Source organism: Mesoplodon densirostris, chromosome 16 (assembly GCF_025265405.1).
Source record: "Mesoplodon densirostris isolate mMesDen1 chromosome 16, mMesDen1 primary haplotype, whole genome shotgun sequence".
Taxonomy (NCBI): Eukaryota; Metazoa; Chordata; class Mammalia; order Artiodactyla; family Ziphiidae; genus Mesoplodon; species Mesoplodon densirostris.
Window position 1 is genome coordinate 82,637,354 of NC_082676.1, and position 18,539 is coordinate 82,655,892.

General features: G+C 44.0%; 1 protein-coding gene across 3 annotated transcripts in view; it reads right to left on the reverse strand.

Moving 5' to 3' along the window:
• Positions 1–6,896, reverse strand: part of KIF16B (kinesin family member 16B) — a 298,237-nt gene extending 291,341 nt beyond the window's left edge. For all 3 annotated transcript variants that reach the window (XM_060078071.1, XM_060078069.1, XM_060078070.1), the window contains exon 1: positions 6,759–6,896. In XM_060078071.1, the coding sequence (XP_059934054.1) occupies positions 6,759–6,805 (47 nt within the window). In that variant the 5' untranslated portion in view covers positions 6,806–6,896. The remainder of the gene's footprint in view (positions 1–6,758) is intronic.
• Positions 6,897–18,539: the final 11,643 nt, after the last annotated feature.

Genomic DNA, 18,539 nt, shown 5'->3' on the forward strand with positions numbered 1-18,539 from the left:
CATGGAGACCTCTTCCTCCAGCTTCTAGAATCCCCTCACAGATTCTGTGTTATTTGCGTGTGTGGTGTGCCTGTGTCTCTCCTCTGCCACCAGCCCAGCTGTCCCCTGAGGCCAAGGGCTTCTGTCATCAGTGAGCCCGGGGACAACAAGTCACCAAGCAAAGGGCTCTGGAGGGGAGGGGAGCTGGCTCAGCCACACTTTATTATCTGAGGGGTCTCAGTTTCCCGTCTGTAAAATGGGGGTGAAAAGACCTCCATCAGTGAGTTGGTGTGAGGGGGAAAGGAAGTTGCCAAGGTGAAGAAATGAGCACGGTGCCTGGTGCATGGTACCATCTCAACAGACACCTCCCACCCTTAACATGAGAGGCTGGCGTCATCACAGACCCAAGAGGCTACCACTGAGCTATTTTCCCCAACATTCCTGCTCTTAAAATGGGAAAACTTCAGTAGAGTCTAAAGACATCAACCCCAGTCAAACTACCACTGGCATTTTTTTCTTTTCTTTTTAACTTGATTGACATGACAGCAAATTCTACCTGAGAGGCTAATCGGGAAGAGAAGCTGAGAACCCTCACAAATAGAAGGCCTGAGGCAGACCTGCCTTACAAGATGAGAAAGCACATCATAACGCTAACATCTGGCCTGCTGTCCACACTCGGCAAATTGTTTATTTGTGGTAAAACGTTTTTGAAACATGTGTTATTGAATAAAGGTACCTTCATTAAATTCTAAGAGTAACAGTAATAACAACAGCCAATCTTGGGGCTTCCCTGGTGGCGCAGTGGTTAAGAATCCTCCTGCCAATGCAGGGGACACGGGTCTAATCCCTGGTCCGGGAAGATCCCACATGCCACGAAGCAACTAAGCCCGTGAGCCACAACTACTGAGCCTGAGCCCTAGAGCCCGCAAGCCACAACTACTGAAGCCTGTGCCACAACTACTGAAGCTCGCGCGCCTACAGCCCTTGCTCCACAACAAGAGAAGCCACCACAATGAGAAGCCCGCGCACCGCAATGAAGAGTAGCCCCTGCTCGCCGCAGCTAGAGAAAGCCGGCACGCAGCAACGAAGACCCAACACAGCCAAAAACAAAAAATAAATAAATCTATTAAAAAAAAAATCTTTACAGAGCCCTTGCTATATGCCAGGAACTGTGTGTAGAGCTTTGGCCCTGTGCATGATCTCTTCTGAACCTCACAACACTGCCAGCTGCAACTCATCAGATGATCTTGAAGTCAGTTTAGTGGACCTAAAAATAGCAATTTTTTAAAAATGAAACAGAAAAGAATAAAATAGGATGGAATAGAAAATACAAGTGAATTGCATGTAACACCTCATAAATCTTTTACACATCTACAGAGCTTCAATTTTAAATGTGCTTCTTATTGTGAGTCACAGTAAAAAGTATTTGAAAAAGACCTTGTCTCACAAAAGACCTTATAAGGTATGTGTAATTATCATCACCATTTTACAGATGCAAAAATTGAGGCTTAGAACAATTATGTCTCTTGCTCAAATTTATCCAGCTGGTAAAAGACAGCTAAAACTGGAACCCAGGCCACCTGCCCTCAGACTCTGATCATCTTAACACTGGCAGATCAACAGGAGAGGATAGGTTGCCCTAAAGAATCATCTATTGTTTCCAGGAAAAAACAAGCAACTGAAACCAACAGGAAATGGACAAATTACCTCCCAAATTATTATTTTGCTCTCTCTTCAAGGGAAAAAAAATTCTATCTTATAAGATTGTAAGAATGAAACCAGTGAAAAAGAAAAGACTAGGCATCAGACTAGTGGAAGAAATCACAAAGAAAAAGGTAGAGACAATGCATAAATATTAAGCTTTTACCCATGAAAGTTATGAACAAATTAAGTTCCTGCTAACACTTTACTCATTTTAAAAAGCATAGCTATGACTGTCCTAAGAAACTGACTTCTGGGCAAGCTAACTATCTTTCTCAATCTGGAAAATGGCATATAATAATAGCCTCTACCTGTTAAGATTATTGTAAAGATTAAACTATTTGCAACACCTGCCCAGAGCAAACTCTCAATAAAGCGAGCTGCTGTTACCTGATGGAACGTAATGGCTCTTTCAGATCTGAAACTACTACTTCTGACACATAACCAAAAGCCATAAGGTAGTGTTGAGGCTCAGGATGGGCCACCCCAAAATGCACCTCTATGGCATATTAATTGTTTTAAATTAAAGTTTCTTAAGAAATGGCCAATCCAACAGGGTCATTCTCACCCTCCTTTCTGTTTCCCTGAAAGCAGGAAAATCAATCTCCCATGTGAAGGGCCCACTCCCTGCATCTGGAGGTAGAAGGACACCCTTACAGCCAAAAACAGGGAATTCGGAGCCTTGTTATTTCTTTAATTCACCACCCCAAGCCCAAACTCTGTTTAGGCTCTTCAGTAATTGGGCACACAAAACCTAAGTTTCTTTGTCCTGTCATTTCCTTACAAATTTGTTTCTGTTTCTCCTGTTAAGTCTTGGGTCAATTTTATTAGTAGTCTAGCCACAAAAACTCAAGAGAAAGGGAGAGGGAGAAATTTCCTCCTCTGGGACAGTAGGAAAAACAAATTCATCACATCTTGTCCTTAATCGAGCCCTGGGTGTTTCTTGCAAGGAGAACTGGTGACCGCACAGGCGCCTCGCTCAGAGTCAGTAACCCACCACACTGCCCCATCCTTCAACAGCCTGGCTGCAACGGCCAACCTCACCTATCACTCCAGGCCTTTCCTTCAGGCTGGTTGCTTCCTCTTTGCCTTCAGCGCCTGTACTCTTATTTACAATAGCCAAGACATGGAAACAACTTAACTGTCCATCGAAAGATGAATGGATAAAGGAGACGTGACATATAAACATGTATATATATATATATAATATATATATGAATATATGAATATTATTTAGCAATGAAAAAGGAAGTCCTGCCATTTGCAACAGCAAGGATGAATCTTAAGAGTATTATGCTAAGTGAAAGAAGTCAGAGAAAGAGAAATACTGTATAGATCGCCCTTATATGTTGAATCTTAAAAAAAAGAAGCAACAATAAACAAAAAAATAACTTAGAAAAAGAAATCAGATTTCTGGTTACCCAAGGCAGGGGTTAGGGAATGGGGGAATTGGATGAAGGGGGCCAAAAGGTACAAACTTCCAGCTATAAAATAAATAAGTCATCATGTACAACCTGATGACTATAGTTAACACCATTGGATAGTATATTCGAAAGCTGTTAAGAAAGTAAATCCTAAGAGTTCTCATCACAGGGGAAAAAAACATTTTTTTCTTTTCCTTTTTTTTTTTTGGAAAACTACATGAGATGATGGATGTTAACTAACCTTATTGTGGTAATCACTTCACAACATATACAAGTCAAGTCCTTCTGCTCTACACCTGACGCTTACACAGAGCTATGCGTCAATTATACGTCAATCAAACTGGGGGAAAATATTTATAACAACTTCCTTCAATCCTCCCAGACCACCAGCTGAAAATTCTTTCTCCAGTGCCAGTGACTTTTTAGATAACTTTTTAAAATTACATACACAAGTTTTCAATTATTAATTATAACACCACCAATGAGCAGAGTAAAAACTCAAACAGTAAAAGGAAAAAACAAAAAAGAAGCCATCTATCTTCACCTGACAGACTCTTCATCAGCTCTCCTCCCCAGAGTTAGCACTGTCAGGCTTCTTATGAATCACTCTATACAGGTATGGCCGTGTGTGTGCCTCTAGGTATATATTTTTTAACACACACATTCACACAACTCTACTGTAGTGAGTGTGTATGTGGATATCTTGCTTTTCTCACTTAATCCCCTATCTTGGAACTCTTTTAAGATCAACACATTCTTTTTTAAGTACTACAAAGCATTCTACCAAATGAATAGGCAACAATTTAACAAATCCTCCATCACTGTACATTTAGATCATTTATGATTTTTTTGTTGTTGTTCCAACGATGATGCAGAAACATCCTTACACATACTTCTTCGTAGGTAGGAATATAATCCATAAAATAAAATCTTAGAAATGAAATTTCTCAACCAAAGAGTTTTATAAACCTCAAATCTTGACAGCTACTGTCAAATTTCCCAGCATGGAAGTCTCAGAGGTCTTGATCCTTTATGACTCCATCACCAACACTCAACGTTCAGTTAATATACACCAATCTCACTAGTGAAAAATGGTTTCTTACGGCCACTATAACTTGGAAGTCTTTCCTTATGAGTTAGGCCAAGTACTTTTGGTTGGCCAATTGTATATGTCTTTCTATTTCACTCCCAACTTGCAGATCACTGTCTCCCCGTGAAACTGCTCTTTGGAAGGCTACCAATGCTCTTATCTCCAAGGCCAAGGACCTCATCTTACTGGCATCCTCAGAGCACCATCGTGGCAACATCTGACAATAACCACCACCACCTACTTCGGGAGACCCTTCTCCTTTCCTGCCATGACCATTTGCTGTGCTGGTTCTCCTCCATGAGTTGCAAGCCAATCTTCTCCCTGGAATCCTAAAGAGAAGCAAATCCCAGTGTCCAATCCCTGAATCCCTTTTCTTCTCACTGTAAACATTTTCTTTTTTTTTAAATCTACTGAATATCTGTGCTTTATACATAAAAGTAAGATTTTCTCCTGCTGAGAAATTCCCTCCTCACTGTAACATTCTTAAACTGTCATCTATGTGCAAAAGATTTCCAAATGTCAATCCTCAGATCACCTGAGACCCATGTTTCTTAGTCTACTGAACACCAGCAAAGAGATGGATGTCCTTCCCACACTTCGGATAGTAAACAGGGTCAACACCTGGGGCAGCACTCATCCTGTGCTAGATGCTGTCCTTGTACTTGACACTTACTGCATCTCCTATAACTTTCAAACCCAAGAGAGATTGCACCCACCTGACCGTCCACCTTCCCCAAACCTCTTCTACCTCCTTGAGCATCAAACCTCAGTTAAATGACTCTGTGTTCTTCCCCTTTGCCCTCCTTCTCACCCAATGAGCTGCCAAATCCTGTCAGTTCTGCCAGCAGACTGTCTCCATGGATCTTTCCAGGCTTCCCATCTCCACCTGGCCAGACTACTGCTTCCTTACCTCTTGCCCTAATCCTGATGCCACCACAAGAGTTCTCTGCTGAGAGCACAGACATCATCACATCCATCTACCTGCCCAAAGTACGTGGCTTTTGGACATGTTTCCTGCCTTCTCTCCACATACCTGGGCTCAGGCCTACACTGTCAAGGCATGCACCAGTAGCATCCCTCCCAACCCACCCAGGGTTTTATGAGAGTCCCACTAGTCTGTAGTCCCTCCCTCACCAGAGACACACTCAGCAGACCTCATTTACCTTATCCCACAGACAGCACCCAGCACAATGTCCGTGGATTTGGCAAGCGGCACTTCATAACTGCTTTCTAAAGCTACTCAATACAATCTCGTAGCATGCGCTCCAAAACTTCTTTATTTCAAAGAAGGAAAGGAACTTCAATATACATGTAAATCCAAAATAAAGAATCTTTCAAAAACATCTAAATGACTCTGAGGTCCATTTGTCTTGTAGGACTGAATATACCTAGAAACCTACATATTTTCTTAGGACTTACAAAAAAGTCAAACTCCTTCCCTAAAAAGCTTTAGAGATAACTTAAAAATCACAAAAGCACTGGTCTCCAATAGTTATAAACCAGAATAATGATGCCCTATCTGTCAATAGAAAAACAGAAGTCAAAGAAGCCTCCGGCAATCTCTTGATTTTATGATCTTCTGATGCCTCAATCAGCTGTCAGAACAATGACCTCCAAAGTCGATACAAAGAAAGTAGCAAAGGCCATATGGTAAGTCAAATGTCCAACTTGATTGAGAAGCCAATAAAAACAAATGGCCTTGTGTGAACTGCTCCTATCAATTAGGAAGGACACATCCCATTTAGATCTACTTCATTCTTTAAAGTTCTTTAAACCAATTTAAAAAGCTAACTTTTGTAAAGCCTCTTTGTAAACTGATTATAAAGTAGTCCCCGAAAAGGAAGCAAACTATTCCTCAGTGAACGGAAAGTCAAATCATTCTGAAAAGCATTATTTTGTAGAAACACACAAGATTAATTCTAAGTGTGTTTATAATTCCCCCTCCCCCCGCTGTTAAATTAACATCAGCATATTTCAAACACGTGTACTTAAGTGTCCTTGATTTTTTTTTTTCCAGGAAACAAAAGTTTGTTAAAGTTTTCCCATCCACTCTTTAACCTGAAGTTAAGAACTGCTAAACTACTGATTACAAGTTAGGGTTCAAGTTCAGGGAACTGAAATCACTTCTTCTTAAGAGTTGAAAAAAGTAACACTGATAACAGAGAACTTCTGAGTTGGCATAACTGGGGGGGACTTCGCCTAACAGCTCTGGTGCCCTCATGACCACGCTCATGGATTTACACCCTCGTGAAACTGTTCCCTTGATGCTTTTTAAACAGAGAAGAAGCAAACTTCTTCAAATTAATGGGACCTGGAAGAGTTAACAGGAATCTCCTCCGTGGCCTCGTGAACTCTCTACCCCCCAGGGCCCCTCCAGGGCAGTGTGAAAGGAACAGCAAACCTTCAAGTGCTCCGGGCCCCCAGAGGCCACAGCCAGGGCCCAGTGGGCCGGAGACCGGCTCTTGACACTTAAGTCCAGGCTGGCCTTGGAGGGGAGTTGGAGACCAACTTCTTCTTGGAGGGGACGCCTCAGGGGGCCGCCTGCGCCCCGCCCTCCTACTCACCTGCGATTCATGGGCCGGACCCTCACGGCCACCTTGACCGATGCCATTGCTCATCGCGGCCCGGACCACGGGGGTTCCCACCTGCCCAGCGTCCCGCGGCTGCCGGCGACTCTCAAGACTTGGCCCGCGGCTCCCGCCCACTTCCCCCTCTGCCCCCGCCCCTCCGCTCCCGGCCGGACCCGGCGGCCCGCGGCGGCCCCACCTGCCCTGCCACTGAGCATGCCCAGAGCGGCTCCTGCCCGCGTGATCCGCGCCCCGGGCTTTGGCGGCGCCCGGGAGGCGCAGAGGGGCGGGGCCGGGTTGCCTGGGCGGGGCCTGGAGCACGGAGGGGCGGGGACAGGATACACGGCCGCCGCCGCCTGAGGTCGACAAATCAAGGCAGATCAAGTGGCCTGGGAACGGGGATGGAGTCATTTCAGGAAAGCTTAAAACCCAGCCTCATTCCTTGAAAAACTGGGGAGGAGGAGGAAAACGAGGAGTTCACAGTAATTTAGGGCCAGCGAAAGGACCCCAATCCTGGGGTCAGATTACCAAAAACAGTTTTTCGGCCCTTAACAAGGACCTGGCTTTACCCCACTGTACGGGTGTTAGCTCATCCAATTTACGGAGCAAGAAACTGAAGCACAGAGATTATCACAGCTTGATAGTGGGCAGCTCCTCAGGTCCTCTCTGCTACTCTAAGGCTGTCCGAGTACGTGTGTTCTGGACCCCTAAATTCAGGGATACAAAGAAATGAAAATAAAAAGGGTACTGGAAGTTTTAAATGTGGGCGAGAATGGCTATATTGGCTGAAATCAGATCTTAATTGGACTTTTTTCGCACTTATGTTCCAGTTTAGTAGTTTTAAACTTAAAGGAGTTTGGGGTGGGGACGACCCTCTCCTCCAGGCCTAGGGTTTCTGGGAGAAGCGAGGTCCGACCCCGTTTCTTTTCGTGAGGCCCCGTCCCCGCCGTCCTCTCCCGGGAAATGCATATTCATTCATTCAGTCCGTCAAGCATGAATGCATTCGGCCATTCTTTCACACACACCCAGTGGCCCACCTGTTACCTGCGGGCCACATTAACCAAGGCATCAGCTCTGCCTTCCTTCCGCTGCCCCATTCTGGGCCGCTTAGCCCACCACCCCAACCCCAGGACCCCACCCTTCCTGCCTCGGTTCCCACAGCTGCCCCCCCTCGGGTGGGGGCAGGAAGGCCCACTGAAGGCAGTGCCCATACTCAAGATCCACTGCGCCCCCATGTTCCTAATGGGGCCACAAAGGGATGCTCTGCCCTCAACCCCTCCCCGCCGGTATTTCACGCCCCAAGGGCAACCAGGAGCTGCTGGCAGCGTCCCTAGTTCTAAGGAAGGCGGCCGGACTGGGTCGGAGGGGCTGCTCCCCCAGCAAGCCAAGCTATAATGGAGGCCGCAAGAAGTGGAGGCTGGGCTCCTGGGTTTGAGCCTCAGCTCCAACACTAGCTTTGGGAGGCGTCCAGTCTGCATTACTGGGCACCTCTGAGGCTTTTGCTTTATCTACAAAACAGGAACTACTCCTTGGAGTTGGTTCATGCTTTAAGTGAGATGATGTCTGCAAACATGTAACCCACTCAGACAAGGAATCGTCGCATCAGCGTCCCTAGAACCCCGAGAGTGGCAGGAAATCAGCAACCACGTGTTTCTAGAGCCGGGAGAACCCTGGCTTTTCCCCCTTGGGGGGCGCGGAGCTGGGTGCAGATTTGACCACCGGGCTACGGAGAAACCAGGGGCGCCGGACTCCGGAGCGGCCCGGGCATGCGCGGTAGCGGCGGGAGCGTTAAAGACGCCGTTAAGGAGCTTGCGCGGCGCCCCGGCTGCCCGGGCAGGGGCGGGCCCCGCCTTATATGGGAGCTGCGCCGGGACAAACTCCGCGGGCGCCCTTCCCGGAGGGCGTGGCCCGGCATCCCGGCGAGCCACCGTCACACCTGCTCGCGACCACCCTATCCGGGTCGGGGGCCTCAGCGCACAGAACGTGAGAGGGCCCCAGAGCCGGCAAAGCCAGCCCAATTCTTAAAGGCAGCAAATTACACAAACTTTGTAGGAAGAGTTCTAGTTTTACTCATTAAAGCGATTTTCTGTCTGGGGCTTTATTGGTTGGTAGTTTGGAACGTTTCAGCATCCATTCATTCATTCATTCATTCATTTTTCCAACATCCTATACTTGCCTGTAAGCCCTCCGTCCCTTCGTGACTTTGCCATTTGACAAAACAGACCATCGCAGCCCTGCAGACACTTCAGTCCCACCTACCACTCCTGGAGCTTTTGAATATGAGGCAGTACGTCTGCAACTCACGCCGGGCAGGACGGAACAGAGACTTGGCCAGAGAATATTTTTAACCGAGAGTGAAAGAAGTCCCTGAAAGGGCAGATTAATTACAAGGTAGAGAGTTGGCTAGTCTTCCCAAACGTTAATGTGCATGCTTCCAAGTACTTTGCAAACGTTAACGCTTATACAAATCACCTGGGGAATCTTGTGAACTTGCAGATTCTGATTGGGCAGTTCTGGGGTGAAACCTAAGATGCTGCATTTCCAACAAACTCCCGGGATTGTGGCTGCAGCCGGCTGCGACCCACACGTAGGGGAGCGAGGGGTTAGTGATCTCAAAAGAGTGTGGAAGCTTTGAAATACTGATAGTGGAAAACACTCACGTGTCTCCATCTGGGATCCAAAGGGTCAGTGGAAAAATTCAGGGGTCCACATAAGTTGTGTATCCCGGCCTAACAGCCCCAAATTTAGCGGCTTAAAACAAAAACCACTTATTATTTCTCACGGTTCTGTGGGTTGCTGGTCTAACCTGGGCTAATTTACGGGGCTAGGGTCTGGAGGTTGGACTCAATTGGGATTACTGGGAAGCCTGTGCTTCGTCCTCTTTCTCATCCTCAAAAAGGTTAGACCGGGTTTCTTAGTTGGGTAAAGAAGCCTTCCAGGAGGGCACACCCAGTGGCTCTGCTGAAGCTCGGTTTGCTGATTTCCCATTGGTCAAAGGCAGCAAGCCCCCCATGGGTGTGGCAGGCGGCACCCACCAGGAAGGAGCAGGTATTCATGGGAGCCACTAAAGTTACAAATCTGCCAGAAGGTCCATGAACTTGGATGAGGGGGGAAAAAAAATTACATCTGTAACATAAAATATATTAACTTTAGTAATACCAGAGATTTTGACACCTCTAGAAATTAAAGATATTTTCCTGTTAAATTATAATTGTTGCAGCTTTCTAAAATTGTTAAAAATCATTGTTACTTTGAAATTATGGTAGTCATTAGACTGACACTAAATCTTGTAATTTAATATAACCACATGTTACTCTATCACAAATTTATTTTTCTTATATCTTGCTCACTGTATTTCATTATAATTGATTTTCCTTCCCAACCCATGTATTTTATTTTATGCATTTAATAATGTTATTCTGAAAATGTTGCTTTCACCTGACAACCAAAAGGGTCCATGGCACAAAAGCATTTAAGAACCTACAATTTGGGGCTTCCCTGGTGGCGCAGTGGTTGAGAATCTGCTTGCCAATGCAGGGGACACGGGTTTGAGCCCTGGTCTGGGAAGATCCCACATGCTGTGGAGCACCTAGGCCCGTGAGCCACAATTACTGAGCCTGCGCTTCTTGAGCCTCCTCAACAAGAGAGGCCGTGATGGTGAGAGGCCCGCGCACCGCTATGAAGAGTGGCCCCCGCTTACCACAACTAGAGAAAGCCCTCGCACAGAAACGAAGACCCAACACAGCCACAAATAAATAAAATTTTTTAAAAAAAAGAACCTACAATTTGGACATTCACTTGGATGAATGAAGGGCATTTCTATTTTCCAAAAAAAGATTGAATCGTGATGGAGGGAAGAAAGGATTTTGAGGCCTAGGTTAAAACCCAATTAGTATTAAATGAGAATATGGAGTATTAATCCCACCACCATGAAGGCCTGTGTGTGTGTGTGTGTGTGTGTGTGTGTGTGTGTGTGTGGTTTAATTTTATTTGCTTGTTTTGATGTAGCTATTTTGGGTCTTATCTGGGACTTATTTATTGTTGAATTTTTTTTCCTGATGTTTAGCAATCTCATTACTGCCAAATAATTGTGAGTGATTTAAACTCCCTGAGACTTAGCTCCTTCATTTCAAAGTGAGAAAGCACTGAAACAGAATGTTCACTCCACCTCAAAATGTTTGAATCATCTTGAAATACCATTATCAGGAAAAAAATACCATATTCCTATCAGCTATATGTACAGTTATATATTTTTCCTCCAGCCCCTAAGGAATAAAGTTGATTTACACTCTCACAAGTACAACTTTTTAAAAACCTTGATAAACAGCAGAATGGCACACTTAAATTGGAACAAAGAATATACTGACATCTCAAAAACCCATCTGTTTTCCTACGTGCCAGTACTGACCTCAAGCATTATATCACACAGTACACTTATTATCTTCATGTGGGAGTACCTTACGTCATAGGGCTTAAGTTGAATTTCGGAGGTATGCAGTGAGCCAGTAAACCAAGTATTCTGGTTTTCAAACAAATGCATAATCACGTCGGAGACAGAAATCATAAACATCAGATCCAAACACAAAACAATTTTCATGTGCTAAGTCATAAAATTTTAAAGTAAATTTAGGATCTCCCAAAATACTAAATATTAAAAGCAAAGGTAACTTGAAAAAGTGTACTTTGGAGCCCGAGAGAGAAACCTGAACTCCAAAGTAACAATAAAGATAATCATGAAAGTCATACATAGTAATTTGCCACAAAGCTATAGGCAGGTAACTATGAGTGGCAGCTTTCTTTTCCAGCAGAAGTGAATGAAGAAATCACAGCAGATTCAATTTAATAGAAGCTATCACCCTAAATCACAGTCATTTTATATACCAAAAGACAGAAGAAGGATTGTTTTCAATTGCTTATAAGTAGACCTATGGTCACAAAGAGTTCAGAATGGATGGACTTTATCGAGTCTGCAGAAGCATTTCAACTTCTTCAGAATGAGAAACCACATTTAGTTGGAGGGATGGGGAAAAGTTTCACAGATGAATTAGTTGCGGAGACAAGCCTTGCAGGAGGGATGGCATTTGAACCTCAAGATGGATGAGGAGCTGACTTTTGAGGCAAAGAAATGCCTTGAACAAGTATTCAGAGATGGCAATGCAAGGGTCCTGCCCCAGGAATAGTGAGGAAGCCTCTTTACCTAAAGCAGTGTTGGAGGTTTAAAGATAATGATACATTCTCCCCACCTGTTCTTGTACTTGGCACTGTCACTATGCAGTTACCTTCAATCAGGGATGGAGGCTGTTTCTCCACCTGTTTAACATGGCCAGCCTTGTTACTTGCTTTGGCCCATTGAATGCAGCAGAATGAACTTTGTTATTTCCAACCTAGGCTTCAAAAGGCCTTACATGCTTTCACTCTCACTCCACGGATCTTGCTGTTGTCACATAGAAGCAAGCTCAGGCTAGCCTGCTGGATGATGGCATGACCAGTCAAACCCAGTGCCACAGCCAATAGCCAGCCAACCACCAGACACGGGAGTGGGGCCACCTTGCACCAGCCAGCCCCTGCCAATTCATGAGCTGATCACAGCCTTATGAGAGCAGCCCAGAAGGACAGAGCCTGTCCAGACCAGAAGAACCAGCAAGCTGACCTGTAGGCTGAAGGGGAACAGAATATGCCACCCCAAAATATGCCACCGTGGCATGAGAATTATTGTACTCTGAAGGCAATTAAAAAGAAACCAACAGAGAAAGAGCTCTTTGCCCTTCGCCATAAATTTCCCTTTGTGAATGTGTTCCTCCTCCTCTCCCCCCATACCAAGAGAAGAATAACCCTTATTACTAGAGACAGAAAGTCAGCAAACCCTCACTAAACAAATCTTTATCTTCCATTCCTTCCCCCCATATATTTATCTTCCCACAATTTATAACCACTAGAAGACCAGAACCCTTCTCCTTTGTGTAGTGACCTCTCCACGATGTATCGCACTTCGTTAAAATAATAAGCTCCCAGCCCTAACTGCTTTCGGGAGTTTTCATTCCTTTTCTGTGAAGCCCTCCGTGTGCATACAATATAAACCCTTTCTTCTGTTAATTTTTATTTTGTCAGTTTAATTTGCACACCCCAGGTTATCAGCTTAAAAGGGTAGAGGAAAAGGGTCTTTTTCCTTGCTCACAAGATTCATTAGCACTAAACCGATGGCTGTTGGTTAAGCCATTTGGTTTAAGGTATGTGTGTGTAATCACTTGCATCCAAATACATCCTATCTTATCTAATGAGAAAGGTTTTGGATGGATAGGACCATTCAGGAGCCTTGTCAATCATGTAGAAATATGAGTGACATAAAAAATACCTCTGAGGTGCTTCCCTGGTGGCGCAGTGGTTGAGAGTCCGCCTGCCGATGCAGGGGACACGGGTTTGTGCCCTGGTCCGGGAGGATCCCACATGCCACGGAGCGGCTGGGCCCATGAGCCATGGCCGCTGAGCCTGCGCATCTGGAGCTCCGCAACGGGAGAGGCTACAGCAGTGAGAGGCCCTTGTACCGCAAAAACAAAAACAAAAACAAAAACAAAATACCTCTGAGCTGGGGCCCTAATCAAGGGCCTTTGGAGTTGTTGTTTGAAGCTGAAAGTCTTTAGGTTCATTTCTTCCATTACACATGAGGAGATCAAGGCTCAGACAGGCAATGTGACTGCAGACACCACTTTCCCCACTGCCCACTCCCTCAAGCACATTGTCGGCATTTCCACCACCATACTGTGCACCCAGCAGAAATGCCATCTCCTCTCCTCCTCTCCTGGGTCCAATTCTCCCTTTGAATTTTACCGTCCCCAGTCTTCCCCCACGGCACCATCTCAGGGCAATTGCTCCCTCTTCCAAATGCTTTGTAACACGGTCAGCACCACTCACTTGTTACTCACTGAAGAACTTTCAACCTTGGTTTTCTGTGTCGCTCTTCCAATCCAATTATAAATCCTTGAAAGGTAAAGAGCAGATCTTATAATTGTCTGTATTTCCAGTAGTGCCAGATTGTCATATGTTAACATTGACACTTAGCAAAACCAATAAACTCATTACACTGCTCTGTTTCTGTAGATGGCCAGTATACAAATATGAATTTCTATGTGATGATTCTTTGGCCCATTTTTGTCCTTTTCTGTTCCTCTAACCAGGTCATAACATAAAGGTTATACCATCTGTTACTGTCAAGCTTAATTAAGCCCATTATGATTCGTTAACCCCTGTGCTTGCTTTGTAATTAACATTGATTAACACAAACAAGTACAAAGTAGGCCATCAGCACTTTCCAGAAGTGCTGATGACAATTATATTGGTAATTCAATATAGGATAGAAGATGATGGGATAGTAATATGCACTCTCTTCACATAAGGAGACAAATACGCTACCACCCAAATCTAGCCTAGAAACAAAACAGTTTGTTCATTGGATTCACCTGATTAAACCTTCACCCTGTGAACCCACCTATGACTGTTGAAACCTCGGGTAGAACTGCTGAAGGCAGAGATCCAAGTAATTTACCTCATTGCATCACTGACCAAAAGAGGGAAGCGTTTCAAAGCCAACAGAAGGATGGCAGAGTGACCGGTCACAGCAAAGCAGCCCCAAGGTTCATGACAGACAATTTGAGGCCAAGATCACATAAGCCCTGGATAAGTATAGGGCTTGATAGAAGCAGGTTGAAGTTTCACAACAATAAGCGCCCAGAGACATTGCATCCAAAAAGCTCTGAGTGACCAATTACTTGAAAATAAACTATCTGCCTATCCAGAATATAAAATACAAACAAAACAAAACAAACAAACAAATAAAAACCCTGTATTCTAATATATCCAAGACTGTGTTTAAGTTCCCTTTCTCTTTGATCTCAGAGGTCAGGGATGTATTCTTGGCATCCAGGTTAAGAGGAAGCCACCACACTTACCTGTGACTCTGGTCAACAGCCAGTGGTGCTGGGCAGAGTTGAACTTTTGCATATTTGTAGGAATAAAGTTAGGCTGTTTAGCAGCTGCAGCAGTTTTTGTTCTGTACAAAATAAGTAAATGGGACTCTGCCCCACTGCCCTCCAGGGAAGGATTATCAGAACTGATACCATCGAAATCAATCAGCCCTGTGCAGATGACTTCATAAGGGGGCCATGGAGTTCTTACAGTTCTCTGTTACTGCTGTGGAAATCATTCAAACCCTAAAAGGGGTGTTAGTTCAAAATAAGGTGTTTCAAAGTCGTTACTGAAAGAGTTGTAATGTTCATGAAGATCCCTGAGACACCGTGACTTCTGTATACACGTGTGGCTCATCAAGAAAAAACCTGCCTGATGAAAAAACATGGAGAATTTGCTGACGTTCATAGAGCTAAATATGGAAACTGTAATCTGAACCCAAATGTGTGTGTCCTCAGAGCTGGGCTTTCTCTTTTTTTACCTCTTCTCCCCAGCAGAGGATGTGTTGGAGAAAGTGCTAGAAATGGAAAAGCAGCTGTCAGAAGCAGAATTCAATAGAGAGAAAAGCCACAAACACACGTTGATACAAAGGGTCAGCCTTAAGCAAGACAGTGATATTGGTGACGTTTGTCCTGGTGTCCACAACCTTCCTGCCCGCTATTATCAGACATCGTATTTGGGGTCATATCCATGCCAACAGGGTTGTAGAGAGTCATTTAATCCCCCCCCTCTCTCCCTCTCTCCTTCTCTCCTAACTATGTTAAAAAAAGAGAGACAACGGACCCAAAATGGAGTCACTTGTTCTAAGCACCGTGTCACCAAACCGAGATTTAAAACCTAACTTAAGGGACTTCCCTGGTGGTCCAGTGGGTAAGACTCCATGCTCCCAATGCAGGGGGCTCAGGTTCGATCCCTGGTCAGGGAACTAGATCCCGCATGCCGCAACTAAGAAGCCCACGTGCCCCAACTAAAGATCCCGCGTGCCGCAACGAAGATCCAGCGTGCCGTAACTAAGACCCTTTGCAGCCAAAATAAATAAATAAATAAATATTTTTTAAAAAAATAAAACCTAACTTAATCACAGTTTCAGCCTCCCCCAGGAATGGAATCTTAAACCAATCCATCTGGAATTACTGGTCAGCACTGGTGAGGTAATCTGCTTGATAGACCCCTGAGGTCCCCTAAAATAAGGTGACCTTGCCACAGACAATCATCTCTTTGCTAGTATAACTTCCTGTCATGACCCCTTTTGCCTATAAAGCCTTCCATTTTGTACGGCTCTCTGGAGCTCCTTTTTTTCCACTAGAAGGGGTGCTGCCCGATTCATGAATTGTTGAATAAAGTCAATAAGATCTTTATAATTTACTCGGTTAATTTTGTTTTTTAACAACTATGACACTTTTTTCTTCTTCATTCATTTTTTTAAATAAGATAAAATACATTCAGTGGGGTACGTAAATTATACAAATCTTAAGTGTACAGCTCAATGAATTGTTTCATGCATGTACACCCATGTAACCCCCAGATGCAGATGAGATTCAGAACATTTGGTGGCATCCCAGAAACCCCTGTCAAGCTGCAGGCTTTTTATTTGAAAGTCAGGTTTGGTGAGGTATCATTCTCATACAGTAGTATTTTCCCCTTTTTGTAGGCGGTTCTATGAGTCTTGAAAATGCATATTGTTGTGTGGCTACCAATAAAATCAAGACATAGAACTGTACCATCACTCTCCCCCCAGCAAAAAAAAAAAACTTCCCCTCTTCACCTTTGTAGCAAATTCCTCCCTCCTTCTCCAACCCCTGGCAACCACTAATCTGTATTCTGTCCCTATAGTTTATCTATTCTAGAATGTCTTATAAGACATTCTCTATATCTTATCTATTCTAGAATGTCTTATAAATGGATCATACAGCATGAGTCTGACTTCTTTCACTGAGCATAATACATTTGAGATTCATCCATATAGTTGAGTGTATCAGTAGTTCCTCCCTTTTTATTCCTGAGTAGTACTTAATTATACCACATTCCGTATAGCCATTCATCAGTTAAAGGACACTTGGGTTGTTTCCAGTTTTTTGACAATTATGAATAAAGTCACTATAAACGTTCACATACAGGGTTTTGTGTGAATCTAAGTTTTCATTTCTTTCGGGTAAAAACCCAGGAAGTGTATTTCTTGGTCTATGCTAAGTACATGTTGAACTTTATTACTTTTTTTTTTTTTTTGCGGTACGCAGGCCTCTCACTGTTGTGGCTTCTCCCATTGTGGAGCACAGGCTCCAGATGCGCAGGCTCAGCGGCCATGGCTCTTGGGCCCAGCCGCTCCACGGCATGTGGGATCTTCCTGAACCGGGGCACGAACCCGTGTCCCCGGAAACGGCAGGCGGACTCTCAAGCACTGCGCCACCAGGGAAGCCCCTAATTATTTTTTTAAGCCGAACAGTTTTCCAGAGAGCTGGTACCATTTTGCATTCCTACCAGCAATATAGGAGACTTTTAATTGCTCCATTTTCTCATTGGCATCACCAATTTTTTTTAAGTCACTTTACTAGGTATGCGGCACAGATTTTTGAAGCTGAGCAAACATGTTCACAGACTTTATTGCTGTCTTCAGAGAAGACTTAAAATCAATCTAAAACATCTAACTATATATATATATATATATATATATATATATATATATATATATATAGGAGCTACTTGGCTGCATGCTAATTAGACAGTTCATATTAATGATCCTGACTGGAACTACCTGTACTCAATCAGTCCAGTTTTGATTAGTTTGTTTATACCTCAAGCAGCATCCATACCAATTTCCTTAGCACACTTGCTAAGGGTAAGAGTCCTGTATCTTATTTGCTGCTGCCCTGCAGGTGATGCCTAAATGTTAGGGCTCCTCACTTCCTTTGGCATCTTTAAAACACTTTACAACGTAGCTCTAATTGCCTTGTTTATGTGTGTTTTCTGTACCCAGAAAATGAAACATCCCTCCAGCTTCTATTTTCAAGAATATATCTATCAAAAACACTCTAAGATGGAGGAAGAAAAAAAAAAACATGCTTCATTGCAGCAAACAAACTGTCACACTCAGGAGATTGCTAGAGAATTCAATCACTTTCCTGCTCTGCCTTCAATATGCACAGACAATACGTTGCTATTTTCTAGAAGTAACCGAGGATGATTTTTCTGACTTGGGCAGAAATCACACGTAGTCAGAACATGGTCCTCTCAGATCTGTCACACAAATTCCTCCCCGGCCTATTGCTTCTCTCTGGATCTCACTGCTAATACCTTATTCATTTGCATCCATCCACCCCATCTGCTGGTTCTAATGCTGTGCTGTCAGCAATTAGCCTGTGATGCATGTGTTACCTCCTACACATTATGTATGTCCCCCCTCCCTCTGCCCCAGTGATTTCTCTCTCTCTGCCTCATCCCCAAACAGGAACAAACAGACATCCTCAGCTGCATCTTCTCATTTTTTCTAAATTATATTACTTATTGTAAATAGATAATACATACTCAAAGGATAAATTCAAAACGTACACAAGGGGCATAGAGCTACAAGTCTCTTGCTCCCTGGTTCCCCAGTTTCCTTGCTCAAAGGCAACTACTGTTACCAGTGTCTTGTGCCCTTCCAGAAAGAGCTAATCTACACATCGATGACATACAATCTAGCGATTTTTATTCTTTGCAGAAATGGTAACAATTTATAACACTTTTTGCACCTTGCTTTTTTCACATAAAATATGTATCTTGTAAAACATTTCACCTCAGCATACCTGCATATACTTCTGTGTGTACCTCAGTGGATTTGCC